This window comes from Conger conger, chromosome 1 (assembly GCF_963514075.1).
Source record: "Conger conger chromosome 1, fConCon1.1, whole genome shotgun sequence".
NCBI lineage: Eukaryota > Metazoa > Chordata > Actinopteri > Anguilliformes > Congridae > Conger > Conger conger.
In genome coordinates, this window is record NC_083760.1 from 85,477,216 (window position 1) to 85,500,432 (window position 23,217).

General features: G+C 43.8%; 1 protein-coding gene across 1 annotated transcript; it reads left to right on the forward strand.

The window, feature by feature from the left end:
* Positions 1-6,236: 6,236 nt before the first annotated feature.
* Positions 6,237-16,900, forward strand: LOC133139079 (myelin-associated glycoprotein-like). The gene is made up of 7 exons (XM_061258401.1): positions 6,237-6,364; positions 7,374-7,721; positions 8,116-8,424; positions 8,832-9,128; positions 9,873-9,969; positions 11,051-11,102; positions 16,565-16,900. Exons 1-7 carry the CDS (start codon positions 6,319-6,321, stop codon positions 16,898-16,900), a joined length of 1,485 nt encoding a protein of 494 aa, XP_061114385.1. The 5' UTR covers positions 6,237-6,318.
* The last annotated feature ends 6,317 nt before the right edge of the window (positions 16,901-23,217 follow it).

The following is a 23,217-nucleotide window of genomic DNA, read 5'->3' on the forward strand; positions in this document are numbered from 1 at the left end:
GCAGAGGAAGGGGGAGACGCACTGGGGGGGTAGCCCAACCCCTTTTTTTCACCTGGAGGAGCGGCCATTCTTCTTGGCAAAATTGGAGGGCAAAGCAGAATGCAATAATCCACCACGGTCCTTCATCAATCTTACTCCCTCATGGATTCATCATTATTACATTACATTACATTACAGGCATTTGGCAGACACTCTTATCCAGAGCGGCATACAGTTGATTAGACTAAGCAGGAGACAATCCTCCCCAGAGCAATGCTGGGTTAAGGGCCTTGCTCAAAGGCCCAACGGCTGTGTGGATCTTATTGTGGCTACACTGGGATTAGAACCACTGACCTGGCGTGTCCCAGTCATTTACCTTAACCACTACGCTACAGGCTGCCCCGTCGTCAGTCCCCAATGCATTGCATTGAATGCATTGAAATGCTTTGAAACCTATCGGACTAACAAGAATTTACATTATTTCTGACTTGAAGAACCCAGCAGCAAGCAGCAGGTCGTGATGATGTAGGAGCCACTTAACCACAGCAACACTTCCCGTCATCATTAAAAAACACCGATTCCAGAACCATACGACCGCTACAGAGACTAGTTGCAGCTCCAATTCCAACCTCAGAATCTCTTCATTTGGAACTTCTAAATGCGCAGTCTCTCAATAAAGAATTCCTCTTGCTGCATGACTATATGATGGACTACGATAATGGGCTTAGTATTATGTGTTTAACTGAAACCTGGCATCAGCCTGGGGTCTACTCAGCCCTTTATGAGGCATGCTCCCCGGGCTACAAGTACACTGAGAAAGGCTGTCGCTCCAAACGTGGTGGTGGTCTTGCTATCTCGCACCAAGCTGAACTGCCAGAAATATATAATCTTTTGACTGTTAAATGCAACCTCCTCTCCCTTCCCATCAGTATTTTTCTTATCTACTGTAAGAACCCCCCAAATACACCAAAAGGCGGAAGTATCTGAGAGGTAAAGGAAACACCTGACCAATGCTACTGGAACAGGGTTCATTTAATTTTGTTCTCATTTATCTGACTCCAAAAGATAAATTAAACTGATCCTCTGTTCTAACAGTTCAACAAAAGGAACTGCCAATGTCCGTCAATAGTGATCGCTCTCTATTTGTATAGACGCGGACGTGCCTGTGGCCTGTATAGCCTACAATAATACACTTAGTATGTATCTTGTGACGGCACTGGTGAATAGGCGAGTGACTATGGGGTGCAGGTATCCTAGGTTGTCTATGTCTGTAAGGACTCTAAACTTTTGAGTGTGCAGTGGAGCGAGTCAAGAGGATGCAGGTTCAAATTAATACAATTTATTCGACAATGTGCATTGCAGAAATATAATTATGTGGAAAGGTGCAATATGAATGGCTATACGTGAATGGTACGCAGGAGGTCGTATTATAGAGTCTCCTCAAACTATTCCACGTTTCCATCTATATACCCTGGGTTTACAGGAAAAACAGCAAATCATCAAATAAAGAGTCACAAGATGGTGGTAACAACAATGGCCCTGCTCTGTATGTCCAACAAATCTGGTTAACCTTTATAGCACAGCTGGATGCTGACTCACAGGTAACTTGCATTACCTGTGGTTTATTCCTTCAAGATCTTTATTCAGCAACCAATGTACCACACCACCAATGCCACCAAACTATTTCCCACAACACAAGCAATCTAAAGACACTAAACACTGTACGTAGAAAACCCATGATCTATACAGTACTATTTCACCTCAACAGTTCTGGGAGTGTTCCACTGAATTGCTCAGAGGCAGCACAATGATGGGAGCAATAGTTCGGTATTGACAAGCACTGTCTTTTTATCAAACCTTGTTGACCCTGTGTCAACATGGTCAACACAGTGTTTCCTTTTGGGGGTCTGCAGAGAGGCACACTTATGTAAAAAGCCCTAGACTACCAACCCCCTAGATCCAACTCATCCCTCACTCCTGAAATAACCCATCTTCTCACATCACTCTGCTCTACCTCAACCAATATTTCAGTCCTCTGTGATTTCAATATTCAAGTTGACGCCACCTCAAGCCATTGTGTGGCAGAGTTTTGAAACCTGCTTGAATCCCCCCCCCCCCCCCAACCTTCTCATCAGCAGTTGAATTAGTTGAGTTTTACAACAAATCTCTGAGTGATATATTCAACCTCCATGCACCAATCAGAACCCGGTGGGTTGGCCTTTCCCGCTCTGCTCCCTGGTTCACTCCTGAATTGAGAAGAATTAAATCTCCTGGACGCATTCTTGAGCATTGTTACAGTTACCAGGCTCTCTGTCCAGAAACTGGCTTATCGTGAGCACCAAAGGACTTCTCCCAAAGCCCTGAAGGAGCCTCATTCAACGTTTTACTCCAACCTCTCCACTGACTCCCCATCTCACACCGGATCAGATTCAAAAACCTTCTCCTCAGTCACGTCTGTGCCCCTCTTCCTATTGTTTTTTCCTTTCTCTGCTTTAACTCCAGTCCTTGATTTACCTATCTTTCCATTATACGTATACGCATTTCCTTCCTGTCTTGTTCCAGCTGTTTCTTGTTGTTTTTCATTCTCTCTTCCCCAGCATCCACACCTGTTAATTGTTTAGTTCATTTGTTCTTATATTTAAGCCTGCCTGTTTTGTTCTTTGGTTGCTTGTTTGTCAGTTCTGTTTTCCTTTTGCCAAGTTCTAGCCTCTATTTTCTGTCCTGTTTACCTGTGTGCATTCTGCTCTGCTCAGCTCTGCTATAGGGTGTCCTGTAGCATAGTGGGTAAGTTCCATGACTGGGACCCGCAAGGTCAGTGGTGTGATCCCTGCTGTAGCCACAATAAGATCCACACTGCTGTTGGGCCCTTGAGCAAGGCCATTAACCCTGAATTGCTCCAGGGGAGGATTGTCTCCGGCTTAGTCTAATCAACGGTACGTCGCTCTGGATAAGAGCGTCTGCCGAATGGAATGGAATGGAATGCTCTGTTTTGTTTTGTTTTTGGTTTCCTTAATGTCGACCCCTGCCTGGCTCTTTGGATTCTGTATTTTTTTGGATTGTGGATTTCTGTACCTCTGCCTTGTTTGGACTAACTACCCGTTTTTTTGACCTTGCCTGTTTTCTGGAATTTGTCTCGTTCTGCCTGTATTTAATAAAGCCTGCCGTATTCTCCTTATCCCTTAGTCTGTGATTGGTTCCTCTTTCCCTTGCATTCCTGACTCTCCTCACTGTTGTACGTGTATGTGCCTAAACAACAAAGCAGCCAATTATCTTTCAGAACTGCACACTCAACAGCATTCCTATCCAGTCTTTGACTTTTCACCCTCAAGACCAAACACTGCTCAATGGGGGATCGGGCCTACTTTCAGCTGATCCCCATCAAATTATGGTTAAAATTTTATGTCACATCATATCACGACATCATATTTTATGTCACGCTTTGGGATTACAACAGTGGTATGCAGAACAGCATCTGTGAAGACATAATAAATCAAACATCTAAGTAGATAGGCTACAGCAGCAGAAGACCAATAAGTAAAAACCACATCACTTTATGATGTGACCTGTACCATCAACCTCATTATCATTGTATCCTTCAAACCCAAAGTGCTAGAGTACAAAAACGAAATAACAAAAATTTGTCCCCGTCCAATGAGTTATGGTGCTCACTGAATGTAATTTCAATTGCAGAATGTATTGTTTACCTTTTCTGCAGTTGATACTACTGTTAATGGTATGTGTTCACATACAGTATATAGATTTATTGAGTCTCATGGGCTATTGCACACATTTAGCTCATTTCATATTTTTTTCTTTGGAAGTTGTTGCTTCAGTTTACTCTGAGAAAAAGTAATACACATGCAACCTACTTTGTCCAGAATTATCTACACAATGACCAGAAATTCTGAAATGTGTATGGTGCCAGAAGGCTTAAATACAGTCACTGTTGCATGTTACAGTAGATTTGAAACCTTGTTTTTGATTCTTCTCAATTTTATGTCTACACTGGGGTGATGGAAGGAAGTATTAAGCCATTAACCACTGTACATGATGGGGTAGATTTGAAAGTTTGCCTTCCTGTTTTAGACAAGTGTTTCTCAGCCCTGGTCCTGGGTATACCCACTCTTTGTAATAATAATTTGTTTATTGAAATGCAACTGCATGGACATCATTTGTTGTGTTGTGAAGGAAATGTTACTGTTCTTCAAAGCAACATTTGTAAGACACATGATCTATTTTGGCGTATTAATATTATCGCAATGTGAAAATGAGAAAAATGTTTCATTTCAGTAGTTGTTTCAGAGAAGGGTGGGTAGGTTACATCTAGCCACACATTTCTCTGGAAGTTATTTAAAGATTACAGGCTCACATTCTGGGCATATTTCACAAAAAGCCACACATGAGCAGTTCCCCTTTTGTGTGAGTTTGGACTGGTGCTCTGCAGGCTGAGGGTCAGTGTGCAGTGGAGAGAGACTGGATGTTCTTCTGTCCGACACGTAAGTACACTTCCACCTGAGTAACGCTTGGCGCAGTTAAACTACAGATTCTCTTCAGGCTGCTGATCTTATTGAAGTATATTTAAACAAACTGGAGATCTTGATTAATCCTGTCTATAATAGAAGCATTTTAGGTACATTTTTCTCAGGATTTATTGTGATTTTCTTTTTTTCATCTATCAATTACTACTGAATCCACGAATAAAGTGTTTGCAAAGCATTAAAGGTCAAATTAAATGTTACAAATACCACCCTGCTCTACTTTATTGTGTGGCTTAAACAGTAGTTAAGTTTGTTGATTGTTCAGTTCAATGTGTAATAGATGTTAGGTCTATTTATCTTTCGTAAATATTACTGTTCCTCCAAAAGTCATACTAATGAAGAAAATCATAAATCTTATCATGCCTACCGTATACCATCTGTATTTCTCTCATCAACAGTGAGTTCTGCCTAAAATAATTAAATTAATGGATCCATTAGCATCCTGTGCTTAATTTTGCACACAATGTGTACAGTTCTCTGACTATCCAGAGAGCACAGCTACATTGGACCAGCATAGGTGCCCGGTCACACTCTGTTGGTTGGAGATGTATTTAGTGTATGAGGTCATTTTCCCATTGGAAAGATGTCATACCTATCATCGCTCTGCTATGGAGTCATATTTGTGTCAAAACTATCAAGCATTTCTGATTGAGCGCAAATAAATGAATTTTGTTCAGAAAGTTTCATGAGTAAATATTTTTGTTTAAAACCATTTTGAAACAGTATGGTAAGATATTTGATAAGAAGATAAATATCTCTGGACCATCCTCAACAAGCTTTATCTCTAAAATAAGGCCAGCAGCATCAGCGCTTCCTTTAAATTCAACTTCTTTATTGAACAACATTCTTTGCTGTTGCATGTAGGTAAGTGTATTTTGGTTTTGTTCTCTCTTACCACAAATAGTTGAATGATTAAACTAAGAGTGAATTTTTTTAACAGTTTTGGGTGAATCATAATCCTGCACCAAGCAAAATACCCAGCAGTCATGAGTCACACCTGTCCTGAACTCTGACCTCTGCTTTCATTCTGTATCATTCTATACTGTGACAGGCTTTGGTTTGGACGGTCAGATTTTGTTGCACTGTTAAAATGAATGAAGTCAATGAAGGTGGTGATACGATAAAATCTTCTTGCAGCTGTGTTTGGGCTAGAGAGTGATATTTGTCCTGTTTTTGGTTAGGGAGAAGGGAGAACAAGGCCATTCTATTGGATGTGTTTTCAGTATAGGATACTTGGCCAGACCACTGGAAGAGCTGCTGTCGTTACAATGAAATACACGTGTGTTCTGAGAAACTCAGAGTCGTGCGGATAGTTCCAGGGTCGAACGTGTAAGGGCTGAACGGTGCTGTTTATTTCGTGAGGTCATGTGTTCATTCTTTTGGCTCTTTCAGGACACCCGGAAACACATAACAGTGCATTTCACGTGGATTCATTGATCTCTCAGACAGATTTATCTTTAGGAAATTCACAGACCTGATTTGAGTTTGTTCCAAGGGTGTTTGGCTGTAGGCCACGCAGGAAAGAAGCAGGTTTCCAATGTTTGGCTATAAATGTATCGACTAAACCCTTCTGCAGTCCCTTGGCCATCAAATATGTAACATATTGAGCCTGATACGGTGTATTAACATATTAAGCTTCATACAATGTATGAACACATTGTGGTTCATGCCAGTTTATCAGACGGGCCCTCCCAACATACAAATAATACACAGACATTTTCTAAATAGTCCTTGATTTTAATTGTTCTCCAGAGGGTGTTGGTGCTGTGTTCTAACGTCAGTTCCTCTACTCCCCAGAGACATGAATGAAGTGGTGTGGCTCATTCTCATTGGCTGCCTGCTGCAAGGTGAGTCCTGAAAGAGGAGGAGTCTAACTCTATCCTAGAGATGAATGTTGATCCAAAGGGATTACTGTAAATAATTACAGTATAAAAACGTGAATTCAGGAATTGTATATATACAAACTGGTGTAGATAATGGGTGTGGTTGATACTAATTATTATTCCATATTTCAGTCTGCAAGGTTTTTGTTTTAATATGAATAAAAATATTGACACTGAAATTTTGTATTAAGTGTTGTTTGGTCTGTAAAGATGCTGTTGTGCGTGTAAAAGCTGCCCCAAATTTCCTTACACCTCATGTATTCACAGAGCTGTGTTGTGTGTGTGCTGTAGGATCACTAGTGTAATATTGTGACAGAGCTTTGTTGTGTGTGTGCTGTAGGATCTCTAGTGTAATATTGTGACAGAGCTGTGTTGTGTGTGTGCTGTAGGATCACTAGTGTAATATTGTGACAGGGCTGTGTTGTGTGTGTGCTGTAGGATCACTAGTGTAATATTGTGACAGAGCTGTGTTGTATGTGTGCTGTAGGATCACTAGTGTAATATTGTGACAGAGATGTGTTGTGTGTGTGCTGTAAGATCACTAGTGTAATATTGTGACAGAGCTGTGTTGTGTGTGTGCTGTAGGATCGCTAGTGTAATATTGTGACAGAGCTGTGTTGTGTGTGTGCTGTAGGATCACTAGTGTAATATCGTGACAGAGCTGTGTTGTGTGTGTGCTGTAGGATCACTAGTCTAATATTGTGACAGAGCTGTGTTGTATGTGTGCTGTAGGATCACCAGTGTAATATTGTGACAGAGCTGTGTTGTGTGTGTGCTGTAGGATCACTAGTGTAATATTGTGACAGAGCTGTGTTGTGTGTGTGCTGTAGGATCACTAGTGTAATATTGTGACAGAGCTGTGTTGTGTGTGTGCTGTAGGATCACTAGTGTAATATTGTGACAGAGCTGTGTTGTGTGTGTGCTGTAGGATCACTAGTGTAATATTGTGACAGAGCTGTGTTGTGTGTTATAGGAGCCCTGGGTGGAAAGTGGGCAGTCTGGTTGCCTCAGAATATAAATGCTCTGCGTGGATCCTGTGTGCTGATTCCCTGCGGATTTGATACCAAGTCTGATTTTGAAAATAAACTGCCACAGGCTAAAATACAATGGCTTAGAGACAAGGATAATGCTGTAGTGTTTGATTCTAAAAGCCAATCTGAATCTCTTCTGCAAGGAACGTTCACTGGAGACCTGCCTAGCAAGACCTGCACTACACTCCTAGAGAACCTTCCAAAAAGTGGCCGTGATAAATATTACTTAAGATTAGATGAACCCATCAAATGGTCTTATAGAGGAACATTTCTTGAACTTGATATCACAGGTAGTGCCCTTTCTGGTCAATGACACATTTTTGTTTGTTTCATTAGTAGTAATGTACATAGTAATGTAATGTCAGAGTGTGTATAGTTAAGCGGCCATTCTTCAGAAAGCTCAACTTCAAAATATACCGTAAATATCTCATACATGAAAGGCATAGCATTGCAGAACGTATGAGGGTATGAACTAGTACAGAAAACATTTGACAACCTGGGCTGCTACCTGTTTATTTGCAGAAAGAATTGTACTTCATGTTGGTGTCAAATTGTCTTATTCACTTTTTATGTTTTAATTTGTGTGTATTCATCCAACAGTGTTCATGTGGTAATTAGTGAGTTCTGTTTGACTCTAATCCTGAGACAGACAGTAACCCATCCTCATGTCTCCATGTCTCCTAGACTCTCCACCCAAACCCAAGTTAACCACAGAGAAAGTGGAGGTGATGGAGGGGACCTCTGTGAGTTTGAGCTGCTCTGCTGCAGCCCCCTGTCCCAAACTCCCCCCAAATCTGACATGGACCCCCAGGCTGAGTGACAGTGTGGATCAACTGCAAGAGAATGAGGATAAAACCACATCTGTGTCTTCTGTTCTGACCTTCACTGCTTCCCACCTCCACCATGGGCAGAAGATCACCTGCAGGGCACTTTACCCACTGCAACAAGGAGGCAATCAGACATCTGAGGCCAGTCTGATTCTCGGAGTTCTATGTAAGAGAGCTGGAATGCACAGTATTATTATTTTGATTTAGTAAATCAAGGAATATTAAATAATAACTTCAGTGTCAGTCAGTCCCTCTGGTTCAGTGTTAGAGGGCAGCTCAGTGACTCTGACCTGCAGCAGTAAAGCCAGCCCACCAGTGCAGAACTACACCTGGTATAGAGTGAATGGGACAGAGATGAACACTGTAGGAACTGGATAGAATCTCACCTTCAATGTGACTGAGTCCAGTGACAGTGAACAGTAATACTGTGAAGCACAGAATGAACATGGCAAGGAGAACTCGACAACTGTACTGCTGAATGTGATATGTAGGTTCAGTGTTTGATAATTATATCATATTCATTTTATACAGTATAGAACTGTGTTGTTACTAACTGTGGCACCCTGTGTTCAGACATGCCTCAGATCTCTGGCTCTGGGAGCTGCAGCAGAACAGCAGCAGAGATCAGCTGCTCCTGTGAGAGCCGTGGGAATCCCTCTCCCAGCATGGAGTGGCGTGTGTCTGGACTGCGGGTCACTAACTCTACTGACAGAGTCATCAGGGAGGAGCAGCTGGGGAACACAGGCCTGAGGAGCTCCCTCACCATGCGCCACTCACAGGGAGACACGGCCACTCTCCTCTGCCTCAGTACCAACGCTCTCGGGAACACCAGCCTCCAGCTCCACGCCCCGTCTCCACAGCAACACTCAGGTATGTGGACACAATTCTCTTCTTAATCATGTTATCCATCATCTTTATATTGACCATTTGCATCATATTTTAAAAGCAAAGAAATTATACCTACTTTCTGCGTATCTGATCATTCTCCTGTTGCATACGCATGATTAAAACATGCAAGTAGCGGGTCTTTGATTAATTGATAAAATATCTGATAAACTTCAGTTGGGATTCCATCTAGAACTGGTCTTTAACGAGGGTGAACAAGTTAATTGCAGAATGGAGCTCCTCTTCTGTAATAGGCCCTTCACACAGGCTTTTTTGTACAGTGGAAAGTCTAATTCGTTTTTTTGGAAAAAAGGGTTAAAAAGACACATCATGAGACAGGTGTAAATTGAAATGAAAATATATGATTGGCTTCTTCACTTAAGCTTGAAGTAAATATTTCCCGACTATTTGTAATCTCATTATAATGATTTCATTATACTTTTTTTGGATGAATTTCTATAAGAAAGATGTACAAGCTTTTGACATTTTTCTCCCTCCTTAATCCATTTAGCTTGAAGCCACTTCCTCTGCTAACTATTGCCCATCCTGAAGAACACATGACACTTACTTACCTGTAGATTTCGACATCATGACCCAGTGTAGCACGCCCATATGTGATCTAAAATATAATCATTTCCAGCCTGTTTCTTCCCTCTGATTGGGTTAATAAATGCCTATGGATTTGTCAAATGTGTTTCTCAATATCGAATTGAAATGTCCTTTGTCCAGGTGTCAGCATTCCCTCACTGCTGATTGGTGCAGCAGCTGGTGTTGCTGCCATGGTGATAGTGTGCCTCATCGTGAAGGCCATTCAAAAGCTGGCCAGGTATGCATTCTGCTTTTCATTGTTACCAATTCCTCTGGCCAAATTGACATTGAGGGGGTGGGTAAAGCTGTCTCCTTACTCCCTGAATAAATTAATGAAATAAATATAGTGTGTTGGTAACAGGCAACAGAACAACACCAACTGAGATTGGTGGATTTTTTCCAGCTATTTTTTTACCATCCCTTCTGGCTGAGCTGAGGAAGGGATACTGCAAATCACTCCTTCTTAGCAGGTTTTGATTTGCTGATGTGGTACTGAAATATCTCCCCACTACTGGGGAATATTCTCGCTGCCGACTGTAGTATGCTAGTTTGCAAGTTGATGTATTCTTCAAGGGTTCCGATTGTATCTGTGTGGTCACGCTAGGACCCGGAACTCTGGGGTCCTCATCACACGCATGCACTTTGTTGCACATCGCTCTGGATAAATGTCTATAAACTAATGTAATGTCATTAAATATTAATGAAAGTTCAAATGTAAACACAGTAAAGGGTAAACAATCCAATCAGGAATAAATGCTAAAAATGTCAGTTGGTTCTCCTTGATGATTATAACGGGAGCGTGCCTATGTTCCCTCAGCCCTCTGTCCCCTCAGATCAATGCTCCCTCACATCAGTCCCTCCACCCAGCGTGTAGTGGTGAGAGAGAGGGGGGTGAGCTCTGTCGAATGCAGAGATTATCCCCCTTGTTTCCACTCATTGATTAATACAGTTGATGTGAAAATAGGTCATCACAATTTTTTCAAATTGACACAACATAAAGACCGTGTACACCGGTGTTAATTTTGTTGACAATAATTAATTTTGTTCCGTTATAGTTTCCGTCAACAAAATTTTTTTCACTGACGAAAATGAGAGAACTAAATAAAAATGAATTCATGATGACACTTTCGGCAATTAATAAAAATAATAGGACATAAAAAATCCAAAACATGAAATACGACAATACCTGGGTCATGAGCTGGCCCTAGGGTACTTTTGGAAGGGCCCCCTTGACGCTGAGGGAACATAGGCAAGACCCCATTATAATGACAGCAGGGCGTGTGGTTTATATTGGTAGTGATGTTGTGTGTTATTCCCAGGAAAAAAAGGGACAGCCAGTGTTGTGAAAGTGGGTGGAAGGACACAGAAAAGGTGAGTCTGAGCCCTGTGTTTCACAGTTACATTACATTACATTAATGGCATCTGGCAGACGCTCTTCTCCAGAGCGACGTACTGTTGATTGAACCACCGATCTTACGGGTCCCATTAATTTACCTTCACCACTATGCTATTGGCCGTTCACACACACACACACACACACACACACTCTTATGCCAAAACAGAGTTTAGCCAGTGAGGAAAAATATGTCTGCCTTAAAAGGTGGGAATGTATATTTCATACTCAGTATATCGTAATAAGGCAAATAAGGTACATATTTGGTACAGGTAGCAGTTGAAATTGTACTTCCCTCTAGGGTCTTTCAGCGAACTTATCCCTGGTTATGGGTATGCACTTTGTTGTACGTCGCTCTGGATAAGAGCGTCTGCAAAATGCCAGTAATGTAATGTAAAAATAAGGTATGTAATCTCACCATGTTTTCTGAACACTGAATTAGCTCACCGTGTTCAGAATAGTGCAACTTTCATGACAAATATCTAAATAAATATGTCCAGATCAGCTTTGGTTTTTGTGTGTTTGTAAAGCATAATTCCTTCCGTTTTCATTAAAACTTTGGACGAGTCACATACGCAATCTATTTCAGCATAGTGCTCCCCTGTGACAGTGTTGTGAGGAAACTGTTGCTAACGAGAGACTACGAACTGGGCAGGCTAGTAAGGTGGTGTTCGCACCAACTTGAGCTAACACAGTCTTCCAAACACAGGGACGTTGTGCAGTTATTTGTCATTTTCTCTATAATTGCATTACATTACATTACATTAATGGCATTTGGCAGACACTCTTATCCAGAGCGACGTACAGTTGATTAGACTAAGCAGGAGACAATCCTCCCCTGGAGCAATGCAGGGTTAAGGGCCTTGCTCAAGGGCCCAACGGCTGTGTGGATCTCATTGTGGCTACACCGGGGATCGAACCACCGACCTTGCAGGTCCCAGTCCTTTACCTTAACCACTACACTACAGGCCGCCCTACGGCGGCAGGTATTTAGCAGATGTTCTTATCCAGAGCGACGTACAACGAAGTGCAGATCGAACACAGGGACAAGTGTGAAGTGGACCCTAGAGGAAAGTACAGTTCCGATTTTGGTCCAAGTGGTCCAATTCACATCAGTCAAAGTGTTTCAATGTCTGAGATAGTCAATAAGCAGGCATAATCATAAACCACATTCCTCAGGAGAAAAACTACCATTGGAAGCGGCCACTTCCCTGTGTTCTGTTCAGAACACGGTGAGTTTACGTTACTAGAATGACAAGAACAATTGCAACAACTTTAGATAAACAGGTCCTGATGGTACATATAAAAGAGTACTCAAAGAGGAAGAGCTAATTGTCTATAAACCACGTCAGTTCTTTTTTTAGACTGGAAGATAATGTAATGCTAATGTAGAAGAAGACGTACCATGCTGATCCAGGTAACTACAGGCCAGTCGGTTTAACATTCGGTGAGCACTTTATTAGGTATTACTATTAGACTTGTGAGCCACTACATCTGGTCTCAGTTTCCATCTCCAGGGTTCTGGTAGTCTGGGGCGGCCTGTAGCGTAGTGGTTAAAGTAAATGACTGGGTCACGCAGGGTTGGTGGTTCTCTTCCCGGTGTAGCCACAATAAGATCCCTTGAGCAAGGCCCTTAACCCTGCATTGCTCCAGGGGAGGATTGTCTCCTGCTTAATCTAATCAACTGTACGTCGCTCTGGATAAGAGCGTCTGCCAAATGCCAGTAATGTAATGTAATGGTAGTCATCAGCCTTCACAGTGTATTCCTGGTGCTTGTTTTTAACCTTCGATATGGAGTGTACACACATGTACAGACACAAACCGACACACACCATTAGTGCATCACTGTAACCAGGTGTGTGGTATTGCTGCGGACCGTCCACTAGATACGGTAAAGTGTAATTTCGTTATTGCTAATTTGAACAATCTGAGGTTAGGGCTTGAGCCAGTCTGTTTGTTGTATTGCTGTTTGTTGTATTGTTAATCACTCATACTGGTTGCATACCTGTAGAGTGATTGAACGTTTGTTTGAAATTGCTGAGTTTGTCAGGAGTTTGTCAGGAGATTAGCGCTGATTTGATACTGCTTGTGAGCGATTTGTAGGTGCTTTAAATAGGCGTCTTCAGAGCGACGCCAGCGTCCCAGTTTGCTATGCTGTTATGTTTCACCCCATCCCAGTGTGCTCTCTCCCCCGAAGACACCCCCTGCGACGTGGGCCTCCATGGCGTCGGAACCTCTCCAACCTCAGCTACCCCCCGCTCACCCCCTGTAAGGACTTTGCTGTCACAGGGGGACTATGGAACTGCCAGTCTGCCACTCGGAAGGCTGACTTCATCCCTGCGTATGCCTCCCTCCAGTCCCTACAATTCCTTGCCCTAACTGAGACCTGGATCACACCTGACAACACCGCCACTCCCGCTGCCCTCTCATCCTCCTTCTCCTTCTCGCACACTCCCCGACCTTCTGGCCGTGGCGGTGGTACTGGTCTTTTAATTTCCCCCTCGTGGAAATTCTCTGTTCTCCCCCTCTCTGACCTGTCCATATCCACTTTTGAATTCCATTCTGTTGCAGTATCCTACCCTACTAACCTTTTTGTTGAAGTTATCTATCGCCCTCCAGGGCCCCTGGGAAGCTTCCTTGATGAGCTAGACACCCTTCTCAGCTCCTTCCCTGAGGATGACACCCCGCAGATTCTCCTTGGAGACTTCAACATCCACCTTGAAGCCTCCCAGGCTGCTGCCTTCCTACCGCTACTCCACTCCTTCGGCCTCTCCCTGCAACACTCTCCTCCAACCCACAAGGCAGGCAATGTCCTAGACCTTGTCTTTGTGAGGAACTGCTCATGCTCTGATTTCACGGTTACCCCTCTGCATACATCTGATCACCACTTCATCTCACTCTCCCTCCCTCTTCCTCCCCATCCTCCTCCCCCTCCTCCCACCTACCCTTCCTCAGCCCGCCGTAACCTCCGCTCCCTCTCACCCTCTTCCTTTGCCACCACTGTCACCGCCTCACTCCCCCCTCTCGAATCCTTCTCCAAACTCCCCACTGACTCTGCATCTGCCGCCCTTCTTTTATCTCTCTCCTCTGCTTTTGACTCCCTCTGTCCCCCTGTCTCAAAGCGGCCTCGCACATCCCCCCCGTCCCCTTGGATATCTGACACCCTCCGTACCTCCAGGGCCAGCCTCCGCGCAGCGGAGAGGAAGTGGGGGAAATCCAGAGACACTTCAGACCTCACAACTTACCAGTCTCTCCTGGCGGCATTCTCTTCCGCTGTCACTGCCGCCAAAGCTAAATACTATCAAACACAAATTCAGAACTCCGGTTCTAACCCCCGGAAACTTTTCTCTATTTTCTCCTCTCTCCTCAACGCACCGGCTCCTCCTCCTCAGTCCTCCTTCGCTGCTGATGACTTTGCTGATTTCTTCGATGAGAAGGTCACAGTCATCCGCAGATCCTTTACAACCACCGCCCCCCTCACTGTGCCCTTCCCCCCCCTCTAGGCCCATCCCTTCCTTTTCCACTTTCTCCCCCTTACAGACTCTGATGTTTCTCAACTCCTGCTCTCCCACCGCCCCACAACCTGTGCCCTTGACCCTATCCCCTCTTCTCTTCTCCAAACTATCACACCTGACATTCTCCCATTTGTCACCTCCCTTGTCAACTCCTCCCTGTCTTCTGGCTGTTTTCCGGTATCCTCTAAGAGGGCCCACATCACTCCGCTGCTAAAAAAGTCTACTCTGGATCCCTCCATCATCCAGAACTACCGCCCGGTATCTCTTCTTCCTTTCCTTTCTAAAACTATAGAACGAGCCGCTTCTACTCAACTTTCTTCTTTCTTTTCTAACAACAACCTGCTAGACCCCCATCAGTCTGGCTTCAGATCGGGCCACTCGACAGAGACTGCGCTCCTCTCCGTCAGTGAGTCACTCCATGCCGCACGAGCAGCCTCCCTCTCCTCTGTCCTCATTCTTCTAGATCTCTCTGCTGCCTTCGACACTGTGGATCACTCCATCCTCCTGTCTGCCCTGTCAGCAACGGGCATCTGTGGCACAGCCCTGGACTTGATTGAGTCCTACCTCTCTGGTCGCTCCTTCCAGGTTGCCTGGGCTGGTTCGGTATCGACACCTCGGCCCCTCGCCACAGGAGTTCCCCAGGGCTCAGTCCTAGGCCTGCTTCTTTTTTCTCTTTACACTCGCTCCCTTGGCCCTGTGATCACTGCACATAGGCTATCCTATCACTGCTACGCGGACGATACCCAACTCTTCGTCTTGTTCCCGCCGTCTGATACGCAGGTTTCAGCCCGTATCTCTGCTTGCCTGAGGGACATCCAGAGCTGGATGGACAACCACCATCTAAAGCTCAACCCAGGCAAGACTGAAATGATATTCATCCCTGCTAATACCTCTCCCCATCTGGATCTCTCCATTTCCCTCGGGGATACCACACTCACGCCGTCACCCAGTGCAAGGAACCTCGGCGTGGTGATGGACAGCAGACTGTCCCTTTCCGAGAACATTGCGGCGGTGACCCGGTCTTGCAGGTTCTTCCTATACAACATACGGAGAATCCGCCCCTTTCTCACCCCCTACTCGACCCAGCTCCTGGTCCAAGCGATGGTTCTGTCCCGCCTGGACTACTGCAATTCCCTCTTGGCTGGCCTCCCAGCGTCCGCCATCAGACCCCTCCAACTTATCCAGAATGCAGCAGCTCGTCTGGTCTTCAACCTTCCCAAATACTCGCACGTCACCCCCCTGCTTACTGCCCTCCACTGGCTGCCTGTCATGGCTCGCATCAAATTCAAAACATTGGTGCTAGCCTTCCAAGCAGTTAAGGGGTCTTCCCCAGCTTATCTACAAAAAATCATCAGACCCTACACCCCTGCCAGACCTCTTCGTTCAGCCTCCACAGGCCGCTTGGCACCTCCCCCTCTCCGAACCTCCACCTCACGCTCACGACTGCTGTCTGTTCTGGCTCCACGGTGGTGGAACGAACTCCCCGTTGAGGTCAGAACTGTAGAATCTCTCCCCACCTTCAAACGCAAGCTGAAGACACACCTTTTCAAGCAGCACCTCTCCCCATCCCTCCCTACCTCCCTGTGAACCTTAATTGTTGTCTCTGTGACTTGCTTTGTGTATTGGTATTTTTTAGTTGGCTAGGTAAGCAGTGTTTTGATAGTTAACTTTGGTCACTTTTGCTCTGTTTGTTTGTTTCTTGTTTAAAAAAAATAAAAAAAAATAAAAACTATTGGCCCTCGTCCTTATCTTTGTTGTACAGGTAGCAGTTGAAATTGTACTTCCCTCTAGGGTCTTTCAGCGAACTTATCCCTGGTTATGGATATGCACTTTGTTGTACGTCGCTCTGGATAAGAGCGTCTGCCAAATGCCAATAATGTAATGTAATGTAACACCAGAATTGCATAAACACACTTGTTTTGCAGAGTTCTCCCCAATCAGAAGAAGAACCAGTCTACTCCAACCACTCCATGGCAACCACCCAACCCAGGGACCCACAGCTGGGAGGGACAGACCCACAGCCCCTGGCAGAAGACCGAAACAAGGCAGAGCTGGAATCCATGCATTACTCCTCGATAAAGCACTCCCCCCGCTCCGTGGAGGCACAGGGCCAGGATGCCCGTGAAGGAGCCGCAGGTCACGGTGACGATGTGGTCTATTCACAGGTGGCCCGGAAGAAGAAAACCAAGAAGGGAAAGCAACAGGATGGGGATGGACTGGGAGAGGGGCAGGGGGAAAGGGAGGGGCAGCGGGAGGGCTAGGGAGTGGATTCGGGGGAGAGGTTAGCGGGTGGGGCAGGGGTATGGGGTGGGGCAGCGGGGGAGATGGGTTGGATGAAGAGAGGGTGGGACAGGGGCAGCAGTAAGGTAAGGGAGGTGGGGACAGGGGGGCAGGGGGCAGGGACAGGGTGAGGGGAAGTGTGGAGGGGCAGGGGTAGGGGATAGGGTGTGAGAAGGGGGAGGGACAGGGCACCTCGTATTGTGCCTGGAGGTGTGGTTGCTTGTAGGGCCCCACTTCAGATGCATCCAAAATGGAGTTGATGAAGTTGGGGCCAGAGTGTGGAAGTGTGCGTAGGACCTGAAGAAGGAAACGGAGTGGAATTTTGCTGAACTCACAAAAAAAAAAGTATACTTGTATTTGTTGTTAATTGTATTAATCATAGCTTATTTACTCTTCTATTGCATATTGGATGTCATTGCATAAGCACTTAAATTGCAATGTACTGTAATGTTATTAAAATGATTTAATCTTGGGTGTTTGTCCGACTCTTTCTGATGCTGTTGTCTGCCATTTTTGTAAAGCCTATGCAACATACAACACAGCACACCCAGTATTAATGTAAAATACATTGTGATCCAGATGAGTGACAAAAATATGCATACCAGTCCTGTATATGATACATATATGCAAACAATGTCTCCATCAAATTCCCTGTCCAGACTGCTTAGTCAGCCTACATCTATACAGTTCTCCATTGATTTGCAAGCTAACATGTGCATCTTGCCGTACGCTCAACTGTCTTTGAAGTAAGGTCAACCACACAGTTAATTCACCTCATCTGTGTGTGTGTGCGTGTGTGTATGTGCATGTGTATGTGTGTGTATGTCTGCATGTGTGTATCTATGTATGTTTGTGGCCATTTTACCAATGATGGAGGACAGACAGCAGTTATAGTATTTCCATTTCCTGGATCATATTTGCCCATTTGCCCATGTCATATGTCAAGCTGCATGGTCATGGTCCAAAGAACTTGTATTTTGTGGGTGTGCATGCAGGCACTGTATGCATGCAAGCTGCACACTACAACAGAACAATGCTTATCTTTTCATAAGCAAGATCAAACTAGACAAACTCACGTTACCTATTTAACACAGAAGCACACGTCTACTGTCCCCCATGACCAAGTTCAGTTTCAGGTTGAGGTCTTGCTTCCTGTTTGAGGAAAGAGTCGGGAAATTTATAGCATTATAAAGGAGTCAGATGAGCTTTGCTGAGATACTTGTTCTCTACTGCCAAGGTAAGAGAAAGCTCTATGCAAACTTCAATATACTCTTCAAGAACCAATGCCAGATAAATGCATCAAACTGTCATCACACGTACATCAATGGATATATGCTGATATACAGCACTGTATGCAAAGATGTAAGTGAAAGAATGATATATGTTTACTGTGAAATACCAGAGATACCCTCAGCATTCATAATACATTTTTAGGATAACTGTGACTGTATTGTGAGGTGTTTTTATTATTATGCACCTGATATATTTTGTTATCTATATATTAGCATCTTATAAGATACTGTACTGTCAATTGGTGTACCTTGGTCCAACATTACCAGACAGACAGAAACTTAATTGATAACAACTGTATCATGTATCAATTCATACATCTACAATCTCTTGGCATTATTTGTTTCATCTTTTCTGATTATATTTTTGCAGCATTTTTTTAAAGGTAACATCTACCTTCTGTATTATGATGTTTAGTGTATTGACACTTCCTTTATAATATTTATATAATTGGAGAGTAGGACCAGAACAATTGTAGAAGGAAATGGCATAATTAATTTCAATATAGCCTCTCTCTTCATATTCCTTAAAATTAAAAAGTAAGAGGACAAGAAATCGGCCAAAATAGAGTTCTGTGAGGGTTAATTCAGTACCATGCAATCTGATTAGTTAATATTCGCAAATAGGTCAGCACAGTATTTCTTTTTTATGTGAAAAGCTTCTTTATGATTTCATGATATCAATTTTAATATTTGACCAAGTGTTAATTTCCACTTTTTTAAAGAACCATATGGATGTCAGTTACACACACACACACACACACACCCCTCACACACACACACACACACACACACAAACACTCTCAGAACCACACACATACAAAGGAAATTACATTTTAAAGGATGTTTCTTTTCAGGGTGGGAGTCACATTTTGAGCTGAAGGCATTGATGACAAGACAGAATATTTCCTGCATTAGTACTTCCTGCTCGCAAGATGTTCAGAAACAGACTGACTAAACTGGTCTGTCTTATCCTGGCAGGTAAACCAGCAAACGTTTCATAAAGATCTTTTTTTCTTTTTTTTTGGTAACAACATTAATCGATCTGTGCACACTGTGTACTTAACTGAGTCGCTTTTTTAAATAGAGCGCTGTGTAAATGGATTGTATGTATAAACTCAAACTGGTAATGAGAGTCTAGGGCTAGAATGTAAATGTGTGGTTAATCACTCACCTGTATGATGGGGAGACTGTGAGGTCTGACACACTTGGGTCAGTTTGGTCTTCCTCTGTTCTTCTTCTTCTTCTTCTTCTTCTTCTTCTTCCTCCTCCGCAATTATTAAAGATCCATTTGCAATATTCCAGATCATTGTTTCCTTCTTCTCCTGCTCTTCTTTCAGGAAGTGTTCTGGGAGCCCTGTGTCTGCCCTGGAAGGTGGAAATGCCGAAGTCTGTCTCCGCGGTGCGGGAAAGCTGCGTGGTCGTCCCATGCTAGACCGGACCTCACCACAGGGTGACCTGGTACCAGTTGTGGTGGGAATTTTAATTTATTTCTGTAAGAAAACACTCAGAGACAAAGACAGTAAAATAATTCAATCTTTACTATGCATAGGGTCCAAGTTACATGCAAAAACAAGGACAAAGGTTTCAGGACCTTTGTCTGGATATATGTAGGTACAGAGCGCAACAAATGTACGCCCCTTCATTGGTATTCGTGCGTATTTCCAATAATCAATATTGAAGGACAATCCGCCCCTCTTCTCCTTGCAACAGATGTTTCTTAACTTTCTCCTCCCTTGAGGTATCTGTCCACGTGAATGTATGTTTTGGGAACATTCTGATGGGCCATCGCTTATCTTGTTTAAACTCCCTGTCTCCAGGGAGAGATACTCCCAGTCTCCAGGGAGAGATACTCCCCAGATCAACACTCTGTCGACGTAGAATGTTGATGATCTGCGAGAATCACAGGCACCAGCTCCTTCTCAAATAAACAGATACCATGCTGTTCCATGCCTCGTGGTGCCTTGTGGCCTTCAAGGGCCACAGGGCAGAGAAAGGAAAGAGACATCTCAACTCACACAGTTTACAGAAAATAGTTTCCATTAATACAAAGCAAGTTATACATACTTTAATAAGTGTGTATGCTCTGGATCACTTCCAGTATTGGCAATCAATAACAGTATAAGATATTAGTAAAGGATAAGCAATTAATAATATGATAAGCAACTAATAATTATATAATCACATGAATATAATTTCAACAACATTTCCCTTCTCTTTTTAATTGATTATCCGCTAACATGCCACTTCTCTCGATTTTCGACATGTGCTTCATTCACAGGTACTCTATTGTTGAAACAGGTCATTTAATGGTCCTATCGCATCTTGGTATGATCTCTCCGACATGTCAGATGGAGCGATTACTTCATTGACGTCCTGTAACGTAAACAACTGAAATTGCGGGTTAGAACTTAACATTTTTGATATCAATCCTTTAATTATGGGAACCCCACAGCAGCTACAGAAGAACAGTACTGCGAATCCTGTTAATACGAGGGTCAGCACAGATGATATTGCTGCTTTCCATCCCCCAGAAATGATCCACTGCCACCAGGAGTCATCATGTACATAGTCATTTTGTTGTGCATCCGACAGGTCTTTCAAGCGCTGCAAAGCCTGATCTATTTCTCCGCCTTTCTCATCATTTGCTGGTATGTAAGTGCAACACGAGGCTCCCACGATATGACACACTCCCCCCTGCGCCGCCGTCAACAGGTCCAGCACCATCCGATTTTGCAATGTCATTAGCCGTAAAGCAGTCAACTGTTGCTGTATGCTTCTAGTTATGTTGCGGGTCTCATTTATAAGTGCACTTAAACGGTAATTTACAGTCTCTAAACATAATATTAGCTTTCCCACCCCTGTCCAGGGAAATAGGGAGAGGGCTACCTTCTGCCCAGTTGTCCACAACTTTTCTTCTTCCGGGACATTGGTGCCCCAGATAGAATCATGAGGGGCACTGGCATCTCGCCTTCCCCGTGTGGTCTCATGCGCACTCACAATGTACGTGTGATCTCTCAATTGTACATAAGCACATATCCCTCCCCAGTTCGGTGGTAATGCCACATATATCCGATGTCCACATAACCAATACCAACCGTCCACTGCTCTCGTCCCATTCCAATGGGGCGCCGATGGGTTACATAGCGTGCCATTAGGACTACTTTCTCTACCGGTGAAAAAGGACTGCTCGTCTATGTGCGGATACCCACAGAAAGTCAGTAGTTTCCCCTGACACCCCCTGGTTTCTCCCACAAATTCAGTGCCATTTCCTTTGACACAGCGCCAAAACTTTTTTCCTGATTTATACTGGACTACCATGAGTGGAGTATTAGAACTCATATTTCCCAATTTTAGATATCCATCTTTATCGGTACAATATTTTAAACCAAAATCCATTATCCGGTTGAGTGGGGGTGTACTGGGATCCATTGAGGTTAATGTACTACGAGCAGTGGATACCGCAATAGCGCACTTTATTGTACTATTCACACTTAGCGTGGGTGCCGCGACTTGTATCACCTCTACCCTAGGTGTAGATATAGAGGCCGGCAATTGTGTGCACACATAACATTCAGTGCGGTTTGCATGATGCGCTGATCTATTTGCATATCTCCACCATGAGTTAGTAGCATATATGTGTGCAGGATTTCCTGATTCAGATTGGTGATCATCCGCTTCTATATATCTTTTAACTTTAGGCGAGGTTGGCATATGACCTTCACTGACCGTGCATGTCCCTATGAGCAACAGAAACAGGGCGGAGAGAGACATATCTGGGAACCGGCCTGGAGTCTCCACTGCACGAAGGCACATGGGGTACGCACTTGCCACTGGATCTAGGCGTTGAGAATAATATGCAACTGGTCCCTTTTTTCCCCCAAAATCTTGAGTGAGCACCGAAGTCATAAAAGTTCCCTTTATGTCTACATATTGATAAAATGGCTTAGAGTGATCTGGTAGACGCAGTGTGCTAGCTGATTGCAGAACTGTTTTGAGAACAACTAATGATTGCTCTCCCTCCTCTGTCCATACAATGGCATCAGAGGCTGCCATGGGAACAGCGTATATCAAATCTAGCAGTGGCTGCACAATGTGTGCATAGTCAGGAATCCAGCTCCGGCAGAAATTTACAGTGCCTAAAAGTGACATCATGTCCCTTTTTGTTCTAGGTTTTGGCATCTGAGCTATTGCCAATTGTCGCTCAGGCAATATAGTTTTCCCCGCCTTCGAAATATTATGACCCAAATATTGAACTGTTTCCTGCCACAATTGTAATTTACTTTTGTTCACCTTGTGCCCTTGTGAGGCTAAAAATTTCAAACATGCCACAGTATCTTCTTTACATTGTTCCACCCCACGCGAGCAAATTAATATGTCATCGACATATAGTATAATTTGGCTCCCTTGAGGAGGAGTAAATTTCGCTATGTTTGCCTCCATTGCTTGCGTAAATATTGCTGGTGATTCCACATATCCCTGCGGACAGCGAGTATATGTATATCTCTTTCGCTGAAATGTAAACGCAAACCAAAATTGTGAATCTGGGTGAATGGGCACAGAAAAGAATGCATTTGCTAAATCAATCACAGAAAAACATGCGGATTGCGGTCACATATCATTTAAAATTGTATTGGGATCTGGAGAGACAGGAGCTCTTGGAATCACCGCCGCATTTACTGCTTGTAAATCCTGCACTAATCTCCATTCTCCGTTCGCTTTACGGACTGGAAAAAGAGGCGTGTTACATGGAGATTCAGGGCAAGACACAATTACACCTTTTTCAAACAATTCACATATGACGGATTCTATGCCTTTTTCAGCTTCAGGCTTTAAAGGATATTGACGTCGATACGGACGGAAAGTTCCCTTTGGAACTATTTTTACCATTGCCACATCATGTATTAATCCAATATCATTTTTACCAGTTGTCCACAGAGGTTCAGGTACATCACTCAGCAGTTTCTCCTGCTCCAGAGTGAGGCATATTTTTTCTCACATTGGTTTAC